Source organism: Neovison vison, chromosome 4, assembly GCF_020171115.1.
Source record: "Neovison vison isolate M4711 chromosome 4, ASM_NN_V1, whole genome shotgun sequence".
Classification (NCBI taxonomy): Eukaryota; Metazoa; Chordata; class Mammalia; order Carnivora; family Mustelidae; genus Neogale; species Neogale vison.
This window is the reverse complement of record NC_058094.1, coordinates 212061683-212085415: the sequence shown is the minus strand read 5'-3', so window position 1 is coordinate 212085415 and position 23733 is coordinate 212061683. Positions and strand designations below refer to the sequence as shown.

The window sequence follows — 23733 nt, the reverse complement described above, 5'->3', positions numbered from 1 at the left end:
GCTTAAAATAGCAATGGCCTGAGTACAATAAAAATTTTTCCCTCCTCTCATATAAAAGATGTAATCCATTTAGGAATACATAGGAGGATCAATGCTATTAAGCTGTTTAGGATGGGCCTTCTGTCCTCAAGGTCACCTACTATTCAAGATGGCTTGATGGCACCAATCCATGTCCTTGACAGGAAGTAAAGGAAGGCATGTGAAGGGTAAAAGAGTGAGTATACCAGTTTGGCTGGCACCTTTAAAGAATTTTCCTATGAGCTCTGATTCAAAAGCTTGCAAGCGAAAGTCTCACCCTTAGCTATGTAGCATGATGGGAAATATAGTCTATTAGCTGCTAGGAACAAAATGAGGGTTGTCATTAAAAATGAAGAACGAGTGAATGGATATATCAGGCAGGCAAATAACTATCTCTGTCACAGAAGATAACAATTTTTCTTCCTATTCTGCACAGAAATTTTTTAAAATTCATAAAGATTTCCTGATCCCATCAAAGACTAAGTTTTTTCATTAATTTTTACCTTAAATCCTTTTGATTTGCAGATCAAGGCCTTTTGGGGTTTTTTTTTAAGTAGGTTTCTTTATATACACTGTAATTATTCCTCTATTTCTCTCTGTATTCATTTGCTAGGACTGCCATAATAAGGTATCCCAGACTGAGTGGCTTAAATATCAGAAATTTACTTTCTCACAGTTCTGGAGGCCAGAAGTCAAGATCAAGGTGGTGAGAAGGTTGGTTCCTTCTGAGGACTTGGTCCTTATGTTGTAGCACTATGTCTTCATGGGAGCTTCCCTCTGGGCAAGTCTGTATCCTCTTAGAGAGACACCAGTTATAGTGAGTCTCTCTTGAGTCCTAATGACCTCATTTTAACTTCCTTACCTCTTCAAAGATCCTATCCCCAGGCTTAGTCACAGCCTGAGGTCCTGGCAGTTAGGACTTTCATACCCCAATTTTAGGGGGACGCAATTCAGCCCCAAACACTATCATGTTAGCCTTGTTCTACAGAATAATTAAAATCACTATCCTCTACTATCTATACATCTACGATCTTTCTATCATCTTGTCTTTTTTCCTCTTTATGATAAGGAAATTGCTCCCACCTTATCACTGAGCCAATTCTTCTCTCTAGTGCTTTAAACAACGACTGACTTTCCCTACTTTATTTCATCTGTTCTTAGATTTTGCTCATGTTCTAGCTAGTTCTTTTTGTATCTCTACCAATTTCATTCTCCTTGCTCCCTCCCCATCCACCTCTCACAGAAGTTATATGCTTGTTGCAAACAACCACAAAATCTCAGGTATGTTCAACAGGCACGTACTTTGCTGGCTGGCTGATCCAGCCTAGGTAGCTCTACTACGATCTTAGCCCAGTGCCACGCGGCTCTCCTCCTCTGTACCTAACGCCATCCTGACAAGAGTCTTTAACAAGAGGGCATGCTCCCTGCCACGGGCACATTTTGAGCCCCTCCTTGTGTCACATGCTAACAGTATGCAAACGTATGACCCCACCCCCAAAAAAACCCCAAAACAAATCAAAGATCATCTACTTCTCCCACTACAGTGGAAGAAGTAATAATAATTTTGAATAATCTAATCTATTACATCATCCTGCATCTTTTAGAGAACTCAAGCTTAAAAGCATCTTAAATTTTCATATTTTGATTTAGAAAATTATTCTTTCAAATAAATGCTCTGCTCTGAGACTTCAAGGTAATGTTTATTTTCCATTACGTTACACAGTGTTTTCACAGGACCCACAGTGGTTTAGTTTTTGCTGTTTTTTTTTTTTAAAATCCTCACATGGGAAGCAATCGATTTAGACTGCTATTTGCCACCACGCACTACAGAAGGAATTTCCTCAGCATTGGCCCCCACCGAACACTGCTCTCCAGCAAGGAACTAACATTCTATCCCGATCAGTGCTGAAGTCATGTCTCAGATACATAACCCTCAGCTCAATTTGTGCGCCCAGAAGACTTTCTAGTGCCCAAATGCAGGAAATAGATAGAAACTTCGCTTTCCGTCAGAGCCTTGAACTAAACTGAACAGGACAGGACTTCAGAGACTTCATCCCTGGCATGCACTGCTTCCAGCGCTCCTCTTGTCCGCAGCTGGAGGAAAAAGCACGAGCAGCTATATTCTGGCAGGTACTGCTTCAAGTGCCCTCCTAAGAGATCTTCTGACTATTTTAAAAGAATGTTAGAAAGACGAGGACATGCACAGCTGTCTGATATGTGTTAGTAACATCAGTATTCTACTGTCTTAGCTGCCTTAAGATCTAGTCTTACTCCCCGCCAGGTCTAGAATAACCTAATGAATTTCTTGAGTCCACACCCAGGCCCTTAAGTATAGGCCTATGCTACCATCAACCGAGGGATAAAAGGAAAGTGTTTGCTCTGAAGCTTTCTTGAACTATTCTAGAAAGAAGATTGTCTTAAGCGGAACACAACCCTAAGTAACAAGGAATCTTTTAAGTCCAGTTCAGACACTGCTACTCCTTCATTATGCTGAACGTACCATACGATTTAAGCATCTTTTCTCTTTCTTCGGAGGTATGCCAGAGTATCCCTGATCCAGTAAAAAGGCCCAGAGTAGATATTTCTTACCTTTACATAAAACAACCATGAATGAAGAAACTTTGGATGTCAGCCTTTCAGAATATGGAACACTTGCTATTATAAAACCATCTTATAGCTTCAGGGACAGTATGTTAAAAAGTTAAAAAAAAAAAAAAAAGGCAAAAGCAAGAAGTAAATCAATGACCACAGTATTCTGGGAAACAAATAACATTCCTTATAATTCTGCGCAGCCACGAGACACCGTAGCCGGGAGCCTCTTGAACCAACCTCACTCTCCCTTTCTCCTTGTTCCGCTGCACAACCCGGCTGGTGGACCTGATGTACAAGTGCCGATGCAGCTCATCTATGAGAACCAGGTGGAGGTTCATCTTCTTGCTGTGAAGCTCCAACCTAAGGTCACTCAGTCCTTCCACCTGCAGCAAGGGGCCCTCCAAGGACTCGACTGCTGACACCTGCACAGGAGAGGGGAAAAAAGTGATTAAGTAGGACAACGACCTAACTGAGCCGTATTAGAAATAGGAAAATACTACTGTTGGAGACCTTCTTTTATGAGACTCTGAGACTTTCAAGAGGAGACTTGATTTTAGAAAAATATAAATGACCGTATTTTTAAAAGGTCTGGTCAAAAAAAGAGTTCCTGAGAACCTTAGTAACATATATCAGACTTCGAAGAGTGTGATGTGGCTAGGCCTCCTACTTTTGCCTTGGGACGCTCTAAGGTCTAAAGAGAAATAATGCTGACGAGAACAATCCTGTAAAACAAGAAGGCATCTGAAGCGCCGCAAAGCCGTACCTATTACCTGTTCCCACACACACTGCCTGTGAACAGACACCAGCGAAGTGACCCTCCCGATTAAACCGTATCAGCCATATTCTCGCAAGAGGTCCACATACTAATGATTTCAATCAGCTTTTAATCAAATGTAGGTTTTTTTTTTTTTAAGATTTACTTTATTTATTTGGCAGAGAGAGAGAGAGAGACAGGGAGAGAGGCAACACAGCAGGAGGGTGAGAGAGGCAGAGGAAGGCTTCCCGCTGAGCAGGGAGCCTGATGTGGGGCTCGATCCCAGGACCCTGGGATCATGACCTGAGCCGAAGCAGACGCTTAACGATTGAGCCACCCCGGCACCCCAAATTTAGCTTTTTAAGACTAAGTAAGAGCACACTGCATAAATTTTTAAATAACTCCCACCATGCTCAAGAGTCAGAGCTTCACTGACCTAAGTCCCCACGCCTGTCTACACACAGTCAGATACAAATCTCTCTCCCTCTTTCTAATGTACACACACACGGAGGGAAATTCATGTGTTACATGAATGCTACGAGGAGAAAATAGCAGTCCTCACCTCTCCTTGGCCTGATCCAGTTCGATAGAAGAAACAGGATATGAATGCTTAATAGGAGATAAACTATGGAGACAAAAACACTCCTGGTGTAAAGTACAATTTGGGAGATTTTAAGACAAAAAAGACTGGATGAATAAAAATGGCGTGAGAATGCCTACAACGAATGAAGATGAGGAATTCAGGGAGCCTGGAACAACTCACTCTGAAACAAAAGCAATAACTAAAAAGGAAAAAAAAAAAGCAAGTATTATATGATCCCATTTATCCATGTATATAAAGATTATATTTGTATAATCTCTCTTTCTGTAGAGATTTTTTTTAAGATTTATTTATTTATTTATTTATTTATTTGACAGGCAGAAATCACAAGTAGGCAGAAAGGCAGGCAGAGAGAGGGGAGGAAGCAGGCTCCCTGCGGAGCACAGAGCCTGATTTGGGATCACGACCTGAGCCGAAGGCAGAGCCTTAACCCGCTGAGCCACCCAGGCGCCCTAGATATTTTTTTTTTAACCTGGGCCTGAACTCACACCTGAGATCAACACCTGAGCTGAGATCAAGAGTTGGATGCTTAACTAACTGAGCTACCCAGGCACCCCCAGATATAGATATAGATATATAGATAGATATAGATATAGATATAGTTTTTTAAAGAAAATAAAATGTGATGAGTGTACTCTAGGTACTATTCCTTAGGAGAAAAATAAAAGCAAGAGAGAAATACAAAGAATGTAATAACAATAGCCATAGTAGTAGTAGTGATAATAGGAAAGAGAGGACTACAAGCTGAACTCAGAGGGAAAAGAACCCTACCAAGCTCCCCAAAGGGACTTCTGTGCTATGGCAATTCCCTACCCAGGTTATACTTGTAAATACGCCTAAAAGGTACAGATAAAGGTAATAATGAATGATACTTCAGGGTAAAAACAGTAAGTGTAATTAGGGATATAAATATGCATTCGCCTACGTGTCAGCATGTATAGAAAAGCAATAGAAAATAAGAGCCACGAACCATACCAACAGTCCAGAGTGCTGACCACTGACCCACACCAGTACCATTTGGGAGCAGGTGGACAGCGAATACAGAAAGCCTGGAGCGGCCGAATACAAACTGGCCTGAGATGGGGAGGAAAATGCAAAGGCTTCCCCACAAACACATCGCTTGCTTTGTGATGTGCTATAATCAGATGCCAGTAGCAAATAAGTTTCCTTGAGTTAACTGAGAAAGAACGGAGGCATGAAAAAGTGACAAGCCCTGGACCAGCTCTGTCCCCTGCAGCCTGCCAGTCCATTTTCATGCTGGCTGGCAACTGCCTCTGGGACAAGAGCCCCTGGGCCGCATGCGAGCTGCCAACGATTCCAAATGGAAAAGCAGCCTCACAAAATGACCACTGCGTCCCCAAGGAGGAAAAACAACAACAAATTCATTTACACGTATGCTCTAAAATGGATTTTAACTCGGGTCTCTAACAGAGAAAAGAGGATGCATTAACCTTTGGTGACATCGAGATCCAGAAAATGAAAAATAATTTGGTAAGCCACTGGCCCATCATGTAGCCTTATCCCTTAAGGTAATTAAATCCAGCTGAGATATTTAAGCTTAAAAATCACCCACTGCACATCCACGCTCAATTTGTTTGTAGGAATTTGTATGTGGATTTCTAACCCAAATAGTTCATGTTCCAAATACAAAATTATAAGATAATGTCAACTTTCAAAAGCCACTTTATTTATACATATTTATAAAATACATATACACCTATATAGGTATATATACCTATATAGGTGTGTGTGTATATATATATATAATATATATATTAACCTATATATATTACCTTATATATATATAACCTATATAACCTATATATATAACCTATGTATCTAATAAGATATATATATACCTACATAGGTATATACCTATCTTAATAGATATATAGGTTATATATATATAGGTTATATACCTATATATATATATATACCTATATAGTATATATATACCTATATATATATATATATATATATATATCTTTATAGATATATAGGTTAAGCACTAACCACAGTGCCTGGCACGTACTGAGTGCTCACTGAAATTAGATTTTTAACAGAATCTATTTATTCTGTGGATAAAGCAACCTCACAAGGTGGGGCACCTGGGTGGCTCAGTGAGTTAAGCCTCTGCCTTCCGCTCAGGTCATGATCCCGGGGTCCTGGAATTGAGTCCCGCATTGGGCTCTCTGCTCAGCAGGGAGCCTGGTTCCCCCTCTCTCTCTGCCTGCCTCTCTGCCTGCTTGTGATCTCTGTCTGCCAAATGAATGGATAAAATCTTAAAAAAAAAAAAAAGAAAGAAAAGAAAAGAAATCTCACAAGGTGTTACTAACATTGCTAAATACAACACTTTCAGTAAAGTATTGTTTGTTCATAGAACCCTTATAACCACTTAGATGACAAACTTTCTGAGTATGTTTTCTGCACCCAAAATACAAGTACAAGTAATATATATAATCAAGAGTACCATAAGAATTTCAAAGACTTGAAAATCTTACCACACAGAACACAGAGTAGTCTTATTTTTATATGAAAATACAGTGCTCTAGTTTTCTGGCCCTCATTTATTAAAAGCTATAATTATGAGACCGAGGCAAGGCCACTGTCCTCCCCTACTCTAATCTCACTAAGTGGTACTAAAAGTGATTTTAAGAAAATAGTTGTCAGAAGTAGACATACAAACGGCTAAGAGACACATCAAAAGATGCTCAATGTGACTCAGCATCAGGGAAATACAAATCAAAATCATGACGAGATACCACCTCACCCCAGTCAGAATGGCTAAAATTAACAACTCAGGAAACAACAGATGCTGGCGAGGATGTGGAGAAAGGGGAACCCTCTTACACTGTTGGTGGGAATGTAAGCTGGTGCAGCCACTCTGGAAAACAGTATGGGGGTTCCCCAAAAAGTTAAAAATAGGACTACCCTAAGACTCAGCAATTGTACTACTAGGTATTTATCTGAAGGTTACAAAAATGGTGATTCAGAGGGGCACCTGCCCCCAAATGCTTATAGCAGAAATGGCTACAATTGCCAAAACAAGGAGAGAGCCCAGATGTCCCGAGAGATGAATGGATCAAGAGGATGTGGTGTGTATATACCATGGAGTATCCCTCAGCCATCAAAAGAATGAAACCTTGCCATCTGCAATGAAGTGGATGGACCGAGAGGGTATTATGCTAAGCAAAATAAGTCAGTTTAAAAAGACAAATACCATACGATTTCACTCATGTGTGTAATTTATGAAACAAAACAGACGAAGATAGGGGAACGGAAGGAAATATAAAATAAGATATAAAAGAGAGGGAGGCAACCAGAGGAAGAGACTCCTACCTCCAGGGAATAAACTGAAGGTTGCTGGAGGGGAGGTGGGTGGGGGATGGGGTAGCTGGGGGATGGACGTTGAGGGGAGCCCGTGATGGGATGAGCACTGGGTGTTACTTGCTACCAATGAGTCACTGAATTCTACCTCTGAAACTAATAATATCCTATACATTAGTTAAATTGAACTTAAATTAAAATTTTTTTTAAAAAGTGGTACCAATATGTTACAACATGGGTGGAATTTGAAAACATTCTGCTCAGTGAAATAAGCCAGACACAAAAGTAAAAATACTGCGTGATTCCACTTATATGATGTACCTAGAAGAGGCAAATTCATAGAGACAGAAAGTAGAAAAGTGGTTTCGGGAAGCTGGGGGGAAAAGAGGTGTTATTGTTTCATGGGTACAGAGCTGCAATTTGGGAAGATGAGAAAGTTCCAGAGCTGGACGGTAGAGATGCCGCACAGTGTAAATGTTCTTAATGCCACTGCCTGTACACATCAAAATGTTTAAAATGTGGCGCGCCTGGCCGGCTCGGTCAGTGGAGCATGTGACCCTCGATGTCGGGGTTGTGAGTTCCAGCCCCCCACTGGGTGTAGGGATCACTTAAAAAATAAAATCTTTAAAAAAATAAAATAGCTGTCAGTGCAACATATGATATCTAGAACATCAGTTTATAGAAACCGGACAATTACCTGGTTTCAAGCAGCTCATACCATAAAGCTTACACATAAGCAAACCTTGGTGAAGCAGAAAAGAGTTAACTCGACCAGCTACCACTGATGGTCACACTGTTGTGTGTTTGGGGCGGGGGGAGAGTAGTGGGGAGGAGGGGACCTGGTTTCCAGGCATTTACTAACATTTAGGCTTTATTAGAAATCATTAAATATCCTTGGGGTGCCTGGCAGGTTCAGTTGGTAGAGCATGCAACTCGATCTCAGGATCCTAAGTTCAAGCCCCACACAGGACATAGAGATTACTTATAGATAAAGCCTTAAAAAAAAAAATCATTAAATAGCCACCCAACTGTTGGTAAAAATACAACTAACGAGTTGTTCTGTTTTTTTCTAATGTGGTCGTTTTATGAATCATTTCACTGTTTTCCAAATTTAATGTCTACGGAGCATTTTTAAATACCACTGATGAAACATGAACAAGAATTCAACAGATGCAGTTGGATTAAAGTGGACAGCAACAAAATGGTCTAAAATGGTCTTACAGGTGAAATGCTATGAAAAATTATTAAAACTGGGTTTTTACGTGTAACATACAACATCAAATATGTATTATTACAGGAGACATACCAGGTGAAAAATCAAATAGACAACAATATAGGAGGTTATTGGTAAATACTGCCTACACCTCTCCCACAGAGGAATAACATACACTCATGCCCCAAATGACTCTAGTATGACCTTCCAGAATTCTCAGATAGGCCACACCATCTCTTAAAGGTAGATTAGTATAAAATGAGCCAATTAAATGATTTGGAAGTTTTCTTACACATTTTCAAAAATAAAATTAGGGGGTTGGGGGAGATACTACAAGTAGGGATTGTTTTCATACAATTCTAATTACTACTCAATTGAACATCAGTATTCTACTCACCACAGCTGGAAACTTCTTAAAGAACAGAACTCCATTCTAGACTTGAAAAACATTTCCTTGAAAAACATTTCCTTTAGGATTATGAAAATAAGCTAGCATTTTCAAAATGTTTTAATACATAATATTGAACAGCATGTTTTGCTACTAAAAATGTATCCACTGAAGAAAACGGAAATCCCTAAAAATATTTCCACAACTAAGTAACCAACTTAACTAAAGTACAGTTAAAATGCACATAATTAGGAATGGTCTGGTATTTCAAAAAAAGTTCACCTTGAGCTGAGAGCTAAGTTTACAACAAAGGCCATCTTCCTGATTAAGAACTATAGCACCCTTAAATTTTCTTTACCAAATATCTATTTCTCAATTTCATTTTAAAGTATGAAATTATTATTTCACAGTTAAGTGTTTCACAGTTAAGTGTCTGTCTTCTGCTAATCTCATCCAAGTTGATTAGGTAAAAAGATCTAGTTTTATGCTTTAACATAGATCAATCAAAATGTTTTGGAGGAACACCAAAGTTGGCCATTCTCAACAGCTGTTTCATTGAAGAGATACTAGAAAAGAGATAATAGAAAAGATCGATCCGGCAATCAAATGACCAAATTACTTGTCTTTTATTATTATTATTATTATTATTATTTTAGTTGGGGGAGGGGAGAGACACAATGGTAAGGAACATTAGTAACTAACTAAACCATCTGCTAGCTAAGGAAAATGCTTATTTTGGCAATCACGTTCCCCTAAAGAAGGCAAATGTGTTCCTACTGCTGAGTCCAAAACAAGTGTTTCCTTCAGGACTCCGATAATTACATGGTTCCAAAATGTTTTATCACTTTTCAGTAGGTCTGTAGGTCTCCCTTAAGGAAGTGTTTTTCTAGGGAAACGACATGACCCTATTCTGAAAATGTTGCCTTGTTTCAACTTACAGATGCAGTAACAGTAAAAAGATAAGAAATTAGGCTATTCCAGAGAACGGATACCTTCTCCCTTCTTATACTTAGGTAAGTAAGTAAGACAACACAAGTTAAACTTTTGCAAGAGTCTCAACTAAGAATACCAGAAGCGAGCCCTGAACTCAGACACTGACGTTGAGCCCAGGTCACATGGCAACTGCCACCCGGGCTCCCAAATGGCTAGAAGACAAATTCTGGTGACTTCAGGCCCTATCCCTCACTATCCACCAAGACAGCCGTCCGGCCGGAAGTCTCCGTACACTGTCCGGCTCAGGGAGTCCTAAATGGACACAAGAAGTCTCCCTCTGATTGCAGAATGAGCCATACCCACACGACACAAGCTCTGAAGATGTTTGCCACCAGGAATCCCAGATCAATCACTCACCAAACATTTCTGTTTGGCTACACCACATTGCCCAAAGCAGAAATTTAGCTCTCTATCAGACAGGAATTTTGAAAAAACCAAAAACCAAAAACAAACAAAAAAAAAAAAAAAAAAAAAAATCCTAACAACAACTAAATGCAGCTTGAAACCTCGCCAAAACAAAAACACAATTATCTTTCACGCATTGGTTTGAAATTTGAACCACAGCAAACTGTTTTTACAAGTAAAAAATGACCCAGTATTGGCTGTTTTATATGGTTTAATCTATTCATTTTAGGAGATCTAAAAGCTTTGATGCATCTAGGACAGCACAGTGCTGTTTGGAGAACACTGTGGCCTTATAATAATAGAACCTATGTATTTAATCACATCACAGAATCTACGAAAAATTTAACAAGTGTGTGTGTGTGTGTGTGTGTGTGTGTGTGTGTATTTTAGCATAAAACCACATAAATCCACAAAATCCTGTTAAACGTAAACTTAAAGCAACCTCCATTCGACCTGTGTTTGTAATGGGACAGCAGCCATGACAGGGGACACACGCAGAGGACGGCTTAGTCTGCTCTTCATACTAAAAGGCTGGGGAAGGGGGAGGAGAAGGAAGGCGGGAGGCAGAGCATCGGCATACAAAGCAAACTGAGGGACTCCATTCAAGGCCCAGGGCTGTAGTGGAGGTTTAGGGGAATCTTAGGGGATCTGTAGGAAAAACAGAAGCCTGGATCCCAGCTTTCGTGGAGAAGATCTGGCTTCCTATGGCTCTGTTTTGTTACTGACTGCAGGCCTCTGGGCGATTAACAGCTTGGAACTTAACAAAAGACTTCCCAAGAAAGTGGCATCACAGGGCAAGGCCAAGGGCCTGCAGCAAGAACACTTTTTTCCACCCTATCGCCAGCCGCAGCCAATCCACAGTGATCAAATCCGGCAGTCAAAAGTGCCCATTCTTAAAGTCAGTTGGCTAACAGAGTATCGATCAGCCCCATTGAGGTGCCCGTGCTCCCTCTGGAAACCCAATACCTATAATGCAGACTCAGCATGCTCTCACCATTAAAAACAGGATGCTGTCGTCTCCTTCCATTCTCCTTTCATTACTGCCACGGCTATTACATGTTTTTATTTAATAAACCTTCATCAGTTCAAATGAAGGGTTGTTATTAGTTGTGCTAACAACCAAATGATAATGCTCCAGAGAGGCATCCCAGCTTGTTGGTGCATTAGCAAAGAGAGGAGAAGGGCTGAGGTCAAGCATGTGTCAATGTAAATGAGGCGGTATTAGGTAGTAAAGGCTTAATGCAATAGACTGGCGGGGAGTTAATGGAATTTACAGGATAAAGCAAATGAGATGAAGTTATTGATAAGTGAACGAACGGAGGGGGCCTGCAAGATAAAGCGCTGTCAAAGAAAAGCACTTTTTCTTGTGGCTTTCTTCTTTCAAGTATCTTCAAATCTATCTCAGAAAACAAAACTGAGGAGAGATCAAATGGGACCGCAGGTTTCACCACGGAGCTCAACCCACCGCTACTGCGAGACACAGGCTTGTTCTCAAAGCATACCATGTGACTAAGCTATTTAAGTCTTCTTTGGGCCTTCCCCCCTCTTTTTGGTTTTGGGGTTTTTTTCCCCCTAAACATCAGGGCGTTCCACCACAAATAATTCCCATAACTTCAGTAAAAATCTTTGCTTTTTCTTTTTGCCTCTTGTAACATAGGGGTGGCAGCTCTTCTAAGATAATCCATCAGTCCAAGCCTCACGGAAGGACAGTATCTGAGAAATGAAAGGCGGTATTTTCTATTGTAAGAAACCTTCAAAGGCTGTCAGGACAGCTTTAGGGTCCCACCCTAATTTCACAGGTTTAAAAAAAAAAAAGGCCCAGAAATGTTTCTTAACCTTTGTTTTTCTTCCAAATTATAAAAATACATAATCAAGACAACTTGAAAACCACAAAAATCACAAAGGAAAAAGATGGTCCACATTCTCACGAATCAGATAACATGTATTTTAATCTGATTCTTTCTAAGTGTTTTTCCACACAAAGCTTTTAAAAAGTATTGTTGTTTTTAAAGTTTTTTTTTTTAGGTTTTTTTTTTTTATTTGACAGAGAGAGATCACAAGTAGGCAGAAAGGCAGGCAGAGAGAGAGGGGGAAGCAGGCTCCCCGCTGAGCAGAGAGCCCGATGTGGGGCTCGATCCCAGGATCCTGAGATCATGACCCGAGCCGAAGGCAGTGGCTTTAACCCACTGAGCCACCCGGGCGCCCCTATTGTTGTTTTTAAATGTGCTTTTTCCATTTGGCCATATATTGGAAACATGTGACCATTAGCCAATATATTTTTAGCATTCATACACATAAAATGAATATTCCACAAATGATTTAAACTATTTCCCCATACTAGATAATTGCTATTCTCTTATTTTCACATATCTTCCTGTGATAAAAATTGTATACAAGGATAATTATCATATAATTAAAATTCTTAACTCTTTCCTTAACATTCTAGAAGTAGAATTCCAAGTCCAAAATAATATACTTATTTAGAGCTTCTAATACATAATGCCAAATTAAGAGCCTTATTTGTTCTAAATGGACTTATAATGGATCAGTTCACAAATACTTTCTGATGAAATTAAACAATACCTCACACCTTAAGAGACAGTTAAGAATTTTAACTGCTTATGGAAAAGATCACACAAACAAAAATCCGTCACTGTTCCTAAACTTAGGGTCCCTATGGTTCCTCCAATTCTCAATGCCCATCAGTGTTCCATAAAGACAGCATTAAATCCTAGGTTTCTATTCCAAAATACAAGAGAAAAGACCACTAGGTAAGATATCCTCATTTGACAAATGTTCCAAAGTCACTTACTTTCTATATCATATTTGTCATTCTGGGACAAGAAACAGTTACAGAGTTGGCAAAGCAGGTCTCTGAGAGTCACTGCAGGCTCACACTTAAATCAGGACAATTTTCCCCACTCTCCAAGACCCCCAAATCCATTAGAAATGCTCTGCACTGGAAAAAATATGCAGTGGAAAAAAGACAATCTCTTCAATAAATGGTGCTGGGAAAACTGGACAGCTATATGTAGAAGAATGAAACTCGACCGTTCTCTTACACCCTACACAAAGATAAACTCAAAATGGATAAAAGACCTCAACATGAGACAGGAATCCCTCAGAATCCTAGAGGAGAACATAGGCAGTAACCTCTTCGATATCAGCCACAGCAACTTCTTTCAAGATATGTCTCCAAAGACAAAGGAAACAAAAGCAAAAATGAACTTTCGGGACTTCATCAAGATCCAAAGCTTCTGCACAGCAAAAGAAACAGTCAACAAAACAAAGAGGCAACCCACGGAATGGGAGAAGATATTTGCAAATGACAGTACAGACAAAAGGTTGATACCCAGGATCTATAAAGAACTGCTCAAACTCAACACACACAAAACAGATAATCATGTCAAAAAATGGGCAGAAGACATGAACAGACACTTCTCCAATGAAGACATACAAATAAATGGCTATCAGACACATGAAAAAATGTTCATCATCACTAGCCCTCAGGGAGATTCAAATTAAAACAACATTGAGATACCACCTTGCACCAGTTAGAATGGTCAAAATTAGCAAGACAGGAAACAACGTGTGTTGGAGAGGATGTGGAGAAAGGGGAACCCTCTTACACTGTTGGTGGGAATGCAAGTTGGTGCAGCCATTTTGGAGAACAGTGTGGAGATTCCTTAAGAAATCAAAAATAGAGCTTCCCTATGAGCCTGCCATTGCACTACTGGGTATTTACCCCAAAGATACAAATGTTGTGAAAAGAAGGGCCATCTGTACCCCAATGTTTATAGCAGCAATGGCCACGGTCGCCAAACTGCAAAGAATCAAGATGCCCTTCAATGGATGAATGGATAAGGAAGATGTGGTCCATATACACTATGGAGTATTATGCCTCCATCAGAAAGGATGAATACCCAACTTTTGTAGCAACATGGACGGGACTGGAAGAGATTATGCTGAGTGAAATAAGTCAAGCAGAGAGAGTCAATTATCATATGGTTTCACTTATTTGTGGAGCATAACAAATAACATGGAGGACATAGGGAGATGGAGAGAAGGGAGTTGAGGGAAATTGGAAGGGGAGATGAACCATGAGAGACTATGGACTCTGAAAAACAATCTGAGGGTTTTGAAGGGGCAGGGGGTGGGAAGTTGGGGGAGCCAGGTGGTGGGTATTATGGAGGGCACAGATTGCATGGAGCACTGGGTGTGGTGCATAAACAATGAATTCTGTTACACTGAAAAGAAATTTAAAAAAAAATTAATGAACAAAAAAAAAGAAATGATCTACACTTACACAGCTCTTTACTAACATCAACTATTAAAATACCACAAAGGAACATGAAAGGAATATTATTTTTTGCATTTTCAGAGCTAGGAACAAGAAGTCATCAGTACTGGGGTGAATCGAAAAGAAAACGGACTCCAATAAGCTCCTCCTATCTTGTCAAGCCAAGCAAAAGTTACCAATCTGCCTTCTTAGATCATTGTCAAGTTGACAGAGTGCTCCCATCAACAACACGTGTCGTCACCTGCAGCAATTTATACATTTATAGGGTTCCCATCTGGCCACAGAATTATAGGGTCCCCATCTGGCCACATCTTGACCAATCATAAACCTGTCCAAGTAAGTCCATATATGAGTCTGAAATCCAGAATAGTGACAGAGGAGGTCAGCAAAGGACTCGTGTATTATTCTTGCCTGAGTTTATACCTCCTACAGACTAAAGTGTATAAATGTGTGTGCACACATCTGATTAAAACAACATGTATGTATCAGTGATGGTAGCTCCAGGAGAGAAAGGCTGCTCAGTATAAACACGTCCCAGATGACTGCTTTTTCTCTTACCTGGCACTGAGTGAGGGTAATGATGCTACTTATACTTTTTTAAAAGTGTATATTATTTTATGTTTTACAAAGCACTGTACTCTTAAAAAATTGCATTTTTATTCTCACAGCCATTCTATAATCTAGGCAGGGTATGTATATATTGACTCTACAGAAGAGAATACTACAAAACAGAGAGAAAGCGATTTGTCTGGGTGAGATGTTGGGCTAGAATTAACAACATCTGGCTTCTAAATCCATTTTCTTTGCACTACACCACAATGTACCTAGCCACCACTTGTCAATAAGTCAATTTTGTGCCCCAATCTCAACCCATGAAATCCCAGCGAGGTCAGATAAGAAACCACAGTAAGAAATGCAGGAATTAGGGCGCCTGAGTGGCTCAGTGGGTTAAGCCGCTGCCTTCGGCTCAGGTCATGATCTCAGAGTCCTGGGATCGAGTCCCACATCGGGCTCTCTGCTCAGCAGGGAGCCTGCTTCCCTCTCTCACTCTCTGCCTGCCTCTCCATCTACTTGTGATTTCTCTCTGTCAAATAAATAAATAAAATCTTTAAAAAAAAAAAAAAGAAAAGAAAAGAAAAGAAATGCAGGAATTAGAGCACCAAGGAGAGCCCTAGAGTTCAAGTCAACCCAAACCCAGAGCGCACCTGATTTAACCATTCACCAACGCTCCTACTGACCAAATCATCAGGCTGTAATACTAGATAAGAGCCAAATACTCCATCAGCTCTATCCAAAATCCGCAACAGAGGATGGTAACAAAGCAACTTGAAACTACAACATTTCTATATAAATGTGAGTATCAATCACAGTCTGATGTCTGTTGTATGCAAATACGTGGCTTCTAATTCCTTAGAGCTGGTGTTAAATGAAGTCAAGAACAATTAGTTTTTCTCTGCTGCATAGCATAGATAGGCTATACCCTAAATCTACAGCCCCAAATTTATCTGTACATTGGAATCACTTGAAGAGCATTAAATTACTGAACTTAGTATCCAACTGCCAGAGACATCAATGTCATCAGTGTAGGCTGTGACTTTAGGGCTTTAGAATTCTTGAAGGAGTCCCTAATGCACAGACTTTGGGAATCACTGCCCTACAGCCAAGCAAGCCAACTGAAAACTGGTGAATCTTATGAGGTTTAGTACAATCTAACAGAATTTCTATGTGCTTTAAAATAAAACAGGCAGGGGTGCCTGGGTGGCTCAATGGGTTAAGTCTCTGCCTTCAGCTCAGGTCCTGATCTCAGTGTCCTGGGATTAAGCCCAGCATCAGCATGGGTCTCTCTGCTCAGCAGGGAGCCTGCTTCCCTTCCTCTCTCTCTCGGCCTGCCTCTCTGCCTACTTGTGGTCTCTGTCAAATAAATATATATAAAATCTTAAAAAAAAAAAAAAAAGAAAGAAAGAAAGAAAGAAAAAGAAACCCTAGCCTTCAAAAACCAAATATAAATAAAAAGAGCATTGAGCACCAACAAAAATAGTTTACAAGCCCTGTACTTTTACTCTCCAGGAGAAAAAGGAAGCTGCCACACTAAGGTTACTCATTTAATTTTAGACAAACACTAAGGTTTCTTGCTTAATAACTTTATTTTCGGCTTTTCCTAAACCTTTTTGGAAAAAGACTGGATATAGGTGTTTGAGGGAATGAAGGGGTCATCTCAAATACAGCTCAAAGCAGCTACAACTGCCAGCCATATTATCCCACCCCACCCCCAATATTCCTGGTCCCCATTTCTTGTCGTGCTCATCATGACACGAGACTCTACTTGTTCATGTGTCTCTCCTTATTAGCATCTAAGCTCTTTCAAGGTTAAGGCCACATTCAGATATGTATACCAACACCGCAAGTGACCAACAATGGCATCATCCCATTCTTTGTAAGTCTATCAAAACATGTGATTGGGACACCTGAGTGGCTCAGTTGGTTAAGCGACTGCCTTCAGATCAGGTCATGATCCTGGAGTCCAGGATGGAGGCCCACATCGGGCTCCCTGCTGAGCAGGGAGTCTGCTTCTTCCTCGGACCCTCCCCCCTTCCATCTCTCTCTCTCTCAAATAAATAAAATCTTAAAAAAAAAAAAAAAGTGCCCAATTCTTCCCTGTTATTAGTATAGAATATCAGCATTGGTCTTTCAAATCAATATACTATACTAGGAACAGACGGGCTTAATGGTATTTATTTCCTTATTGACCATGGATATATTTTTTATCACGTGTAGAGAAATCTATATGGAATATTGAAACATTTTTGCAGTCACTTACCACTTTCAGGTTAGGTCCAATAAGTTCACTGGAATGTTCCAGCTCTCGATATTTATAGAGCTTTCACCTCAATACCATTCCCACATCATAATGAGAAAGAACAGTCCTGTGAGATCTTAGAAACTCTCAAACCAGATGAAAGGGATGTGCACTTTGGCCCCCTTTCTCTTACTTGTACATTAATCATTTGATAGTGGATGCATGATCACCCCTTCCCTGCCCAGAGTCTGAGAAAAGAATTCATCTATTTGCTAATGACACAGTTTTAACGGCAGCAGAAGGAACAATCTCACTGCTCCACCGGTCCTGCCACCTAAGCACTGACAGAAAGAATAGCTTAACAGCAACTACTTTGTAACACTAAAATCAACACTATTGATAAGCACCCTCCAATACTGAACTGGCTTATACCCAATTACAATACTAGCAGAAAACCACATTTAGTTACCTAAGAGTAGATTTTACAACAAACTGCTCCTAGATCGTTGACTGAACTGTGTTGCTTATGATGAGATAGCAGATACTATGAACTGTGAACATATACTCAAAGTGGGCCAAAAAGGTGATACAGAGAATCTGAAATTTGTCCATGTCAAATCCTAAATAGATGGCAAAGAACTTCAGGGTCCTGATCACCCTTCTGTGCATGTGTTAAGTCAGACTAGATTTGTTTTTGGAGGAAAATCTTCTCTGTGCCAGCAGGAACTCCTTTGTATACAGTGTAGGGTAGTCTTTCATTCAGAGAAGTGTCCATTTGAGGGAAGAAGGAATCAATAATGCTTAACCTAGAGAGCCTACTTCAACTCTATCAGCTCAAAAGAAGTCTACCTCCAACCAGTTTTTGAAATTGTAACAAGGGAGCAATCACTATATCCTTCTTACAGTATCAATTAATCAATTCATTATAAACAACTTTCTAACCGCTTACTGTATATACAGTATGGACTTTACATAAATAGCTTAGTATCTCACTTAATCCCTTCCACTACCCTCGGGAATACATGTAATTCTCAACTCCAACTTTCAGCCAAGTCAAATTGAATAATTAGCCCCAAGTCATCCAGCTAGTAAAAGTCAAAGCCGGGATTCAAACACAGGTCTGTCTGACCCACACTAAGACCCATGCTGTCATTCACAATTTTGATTGTTTATCCAACAAACGCAAAGGATCTCGTGAGCTGAAAATACGACAAATATACTTTTATTACAGGAGCTTAGAAAACTATGCAACTAAGTTGCCTTACTGCCTTACTCCCTCTGTACTGGTTGTGGCCACATTTTCACCAGCAAAAGGAACATACCACACCACTCTCTCAAGGCATCTCTGGGATTCTCTGGGAAGAAGGCAGTTACATAAATATTAGTTATTATTATAATAATCCTTATCTCACTATACAGCTATGACTTTTTTTAAAAATGTAAATAAATGCTTAAGAGACATTCAAAATCTCTACCATCTCAGGAAGACTTGGAAATGAAAACCTTTAGCGACAGGCCCTGTGACTATCAGCTGAAGTGCTTCAAAACCACTCACACTGGCTTAGTTTCCACTGATTGAACGCAATTAGGAATGGTCTTCTGTGGCTTGATCAATCCAAACTGGTGTAGGTGGTTTTCAAAGCTCATCTGTGCAGTTTGAGTCTGATGCAGACTTCCACATAAATTCTCCTTTTAAAAAAGTTCATAAAAATATTAACTATCATAAAATACCTTCCTGGTTAGCTCGTGCCACTGGGAAGAAGCTGTTATTCTTATATTAATAATTCTTCCCAGAATTAATCAGTCATTGTACATTAGAACCAGCAGCTGGAGTGTTTTGAGTGATAATGAAACCTGTAACAAGGCATCTTCAGCCGTCTTTTCAAGACAATAAGGGAATTAAAATTTCAATTTAAATGCAGAGGTTTGAAACACGCTTCACTGGCAAAATTACTTCAATTAATGTGAGTGGAATACAAAGGACAGACTGCAGAAATGTGATGCAGCAACCAGAAATTATGTCATTAATGTGCTTGCATCAACCCAGCACAATGACTGCAAAGGTCTAATTTAAACCGTACATATCACAAAGCTACAGGCTACAATATTAATCAAGTCTCTGATTTCAATGTGACGGATACAGGCTTCTTGTTGGACCACTTTTAGCTTTTCATAAGCTAACAGCAGCTGTTTACCTTGAAGAAGGAAACAAAAGGCCATGCCTATTTGCAGGCATTCCCTGTCATGACAATTTAATTATTTTATGCAATACTCAGGTTATCATATCAAAAGAAGAAATAAATATCCCATCTAGGAGCCAAGTCTACAGCTATCAGACCAGGGTGAGGGTGAGGCAGGAATTGCAGGAGCTGACAGGAGCCCTGGGTCGCCACTGATTTATTTACTCTGGATTTATGAACCTGAGTAGGGATTAAATTACTGGCCATCTGCACCTGCCTTCCAACGGAAATGCAAAGTCTTTTGATAAACAAATCCAAGGAAATCGGAGAGTTTTGAAAGAATGGACTTTTTGTATTCACTTTCCTCTGATGTCTTTAAGCAAAGATTTTTTTCATTTGGACCCTTGAGGTGCCTTAAGTAGATTTTACTTCTAATACGACGTAACGGTGGGGAAAGGAAATGTGATTTTTTTTTTCCACAGGAAGTCCAATGAAAGAGCAATTACAGACTATACTATTCTCTCATATACAAAAGGTCAAATTGAAGGAAATTTCCAACCTTTTACGCACACGTTGAATCGTCATTGTACATTAGGACCATGCAAAGCAACTATCTCGTCTGGAAAACAGGGATCATATCAGAAGCCTCTCTCTTGTAGGGTTATTGCAAGAATTAAATATGTTAACAAGTGTAACCAACTTAAAACAGTACCAGAACGTAATGAAAACTCAATATATATTAGCGGTTAGTATAATCATTGTTTGCTGTTCATTTTAATATTGCAAAAAGGAAAGGTTAGAAACTAGAGAAACTTGCCGTTAAAACAAACACTGAAACCAGAGAAAAATCAGAACCGTACCCCTAGAGAGGAAACCCCCTATTCTCTGTTTAATGTTATTAAAGTCTTTCCCATAGTTACCCATTTGGCCAATGATCTGGGAACCCTGACTAGATGAGGCGCACTATGCTAAGAACTGGGCAGACAAAAATAAGTAAGATAAAGCCCTTGACCTCAATGACATACCATACAAACAAAAGCAACTGTATTACAAGAAGTATACGCAGATACAAATAAAAAAAGCATCTACTCAGGCTAACTATTCTTACCACAATAAAAACAATATATCATTTTTTTTTTTTTAAGAGAAAAGCATCTAATCACCTGGGACATTCAGAGAGCTAATGAAATCTGAGCCAAGCCTTAAAGAATAAATCATCATTTTCCAGGCAGACAGGATTGGGATTAGGTTCAGGGAAATACGATCAATTAAACAACATCTATCACATCCCTACATCAGCAACAAATAACTGGAAGTTGTTATTAATAAAAAGCGACTGTTCTAAAAAATGCAATAGCAAAAAATGATATATTTAATACCTCTAAGCGATACATTACTAAGCATTATTATTATATAGAACATAAATGAAGAAATCAATAAATGAGACCTATTCACTGAAAAGACTCAGTATTACAAAGATGAAATTCTTAGAGTGAATCCATCTCATGACACTTTTTGAGGAATATGACAAGTTGATACTAAAATTCATGTGGAAGAGTAACAGGCCAAGAATAGCACAGATAATTCTGAAGAGCAAGGTGAGGGAACGTCTCCACCTGCCATCATCAAGATAGATCATAAAATAATAGTAATTAAAACAGCATGGTTTCAGTGCTGAAATAAACAGGACCAACTGAACAAAACAAGGAGCTCAGGGACAGACCCATGCATACATGAAAAGTTGATCTGTGACCAAAATGGCATTAGAAGTCAGGAGGAAAAAAATTCAGCAAATGGTCCGAGCCATGTGGCTATTTATACAAAAGATAAAATTAGATCCCTAGTTCATACCATATATGGAAACAGATTCCAAATGGATTAAAGAAGACATAGGAGATTCTCTATAAGATACTGGGATAGAAAAAAAAATTTCTTAAAATAAAAATTGGGCATGGGGGGGGCGCCTGGGTGGCTCAGTGGGTTAAGCCGCTGCCTTGGGCTCAGGTCATGATCCCGGGGTCCTGGGATCAAGCCCCACATCGGGCTCGCTGCTCAGCAGGGAGCCTGCTTCCCCCTCCCCCTCTGCCTGCCTCTCTGCCTACTTGTGATCTCTGTCAAATAAATAAATAAATAAAATCTTTAAAAAAAAAAAATATTAACAGAATGGACTCAGAGGCTAAAGGCCAGGCTGTGGAGTACTCTTGCTTAACAAAGTCCCTTCCAGAATTATTGCTCCAGAATTATTCTCCTTCTCATCAATGTATTATTTTCTTTCTTATCAATTTAAAGGGGAAAAAAAAAGCCCTCACATAACAATTCCTTCAAAGAACTTAGAACATCAAGTTTGGCAATCTCCTAAAGCTGTCTCTCATACAGATTTCATTCTTTAAAATGGGATTCATTAGGGGAACCTGACTGGCTCAATCAGTAAAGCACACAACTCTTGATCTCAGGGTTGTGAGTTCAAGCTCCACAATGGGCATGGAGCCTCCTTTAAAAAAAAAAAAAAAAATCAGTAAATAAATATATAAAATACAATGGGATTCATCAACCACCTTCCTCTGAAACTCAATCACTTCTCATTACCATGCCAATATGATCAAGGTACTGGATTTTTTTTTTTTACCCTTATACGACTTGCCATGGTTCCAAAGGCAGACAATATGGTAATAATTGTCTACTATTTCGAACAGTAGAATTAGGAAGAGAACCAGTCGGGCTTCAACTGCAAGGGCTCTTGAGTCCCAAGAGGGCAGTTTGTAACGGGCGACGTGAAAGCCCCCGCTTGGGGTACGAGAGCGAGGGCTCTCCCAGCTTAGCGGGAACGACCGTCAGTGCGACTGAGCTCTCACCAGCATGTCGGTGGCACTGAGGTAGTGCTTGCTCGCCATGCATTGTTCCAGCTTCTGAGGCACTTGCTTGATATTCTCAATTTCATCCAGCAGGTTCAGGACATGCTTATGTTCAATTCCTTCGATCCACAGCTTCCGAAGCTCGTCCCTCTTGCAGTGCAACAGCATCTTGCACGAGAGCAGATTCTCTTTCACCTACAAGAAAACAGCGTCAACGTCAAGTCAGTCCCAAGTCTTGCCATCCAAAACCTATAATCTGCTTAGTTGTCTTCGGTAGTGTCACTAGAAGGGAACTGTTCCTAATCCCCCCTCCCCTGATCCCCATGGCTGGTCGGCTTGCAAAATTCTCATCCTGGTTCTGACACTGACTCACCTGGTTGGGTGGCCTCCAACTTTGGGTGTATTTTGCTCTCCTGTGAAATGAGAAAACAATCCCTAACCTACCCCTGAGTGAATCTAGAAAAAGGGACTTAGGACTAAGAGATCTCTGAAAATACGTTAAAATATCCACCCACTGAGGTTAAAATATCTAAAAGAGAATGCCTGATAGAGTCCATGCTATTATTCCTCACCCATTTTCTCTGCATGTTTCTTATTCAGCTGATAGGTCACCTGGATCATCCTACATCCCTAAGTGAGAGGAAGTTTATAGCCAAGGAACTGCGCATTCATCTCGACTGACATGAAAATAAGTCCGTTTTCCAGAAAAGAGTAGACACATCTAGAAATAATCTCAAAATAAGAGGAAGTAGCACATACCAAAGATTTTTAGATATTAAATAAGACAATCACAAGCATTCTCGTCTATCTGCAGTTTGGCGACCAGTACGGCACAGCTCAACAAAACTGGAGGAGGAGGAGTGGGAGGGGTAGTCACAAGGTACATGAGGAGCACATTTTCATATTCATAATTAATACTTTTCGATTTTTATGACAAGAAATAAAAAGAATCGTGGCCTTCCACAGTTCACAGAGCTACTCTCCTATACTTTTGACATTCCTCACATGTATTTTTATTTAAATTAGATTTCAGTATTTGTTTACAGTGTTTGTTGTTTTTGTTTTTCTGAGAGAGAGAGAGAAAGAAGCAGGGAGTGTGGCAAGGGAGAGGGAGAGCAAGAATCTTAAGCAGGCTCCATGCCCAGCACAGAGCCCAAGGCGGGGCTCAGTCTTACTACCCTGAGATCATGACGTGAGTCAAAATCAAGAGTAGGATGCTTAACCGACTGAGCTACCCAGGTACAACACCCAACCTTTTTTTTTTTCTTAAGAGAGAGATAGAGAGTAGTTATTTTGTGTTTCATTTTAGGTAA

At 39.9% G+C, this 23733-nt stretch overlaps 1 protein-coding gene across 3 annotated transcripts in view; it reads right to left on the bottom strand.

Annotated features, from left to right (window-relative positions):
• EXOC4 (exocyst complex component 4) overlaps positions 1-23733 on the bottom strand; it is a 724031-nt gene that overhangs the window by 664832 nt on the left and 35466 nt on the right. For all 3 annotated transcript variants that reach the window (XR_006384314.1, XM_044246588.1, XM_044246587.1), the window contains exons 3-4: positions 22421-22615; positions 2848-3032 (exon numbers count right to left, since the gene is read on the bottom strand). Coding sequence is in view for 2 of the 3 variants with exons in the window: in XM_044246588.1 (XP_044102523.1) it covers positions 2848-3032; positions 22421-22615 (380 nt within the window). In the remaining variant the exon portion in view is untranslated. The remainder of the gene's footprint in view (positions 1-2847; positions 3033-22420; positions 22616-23733) is intronic.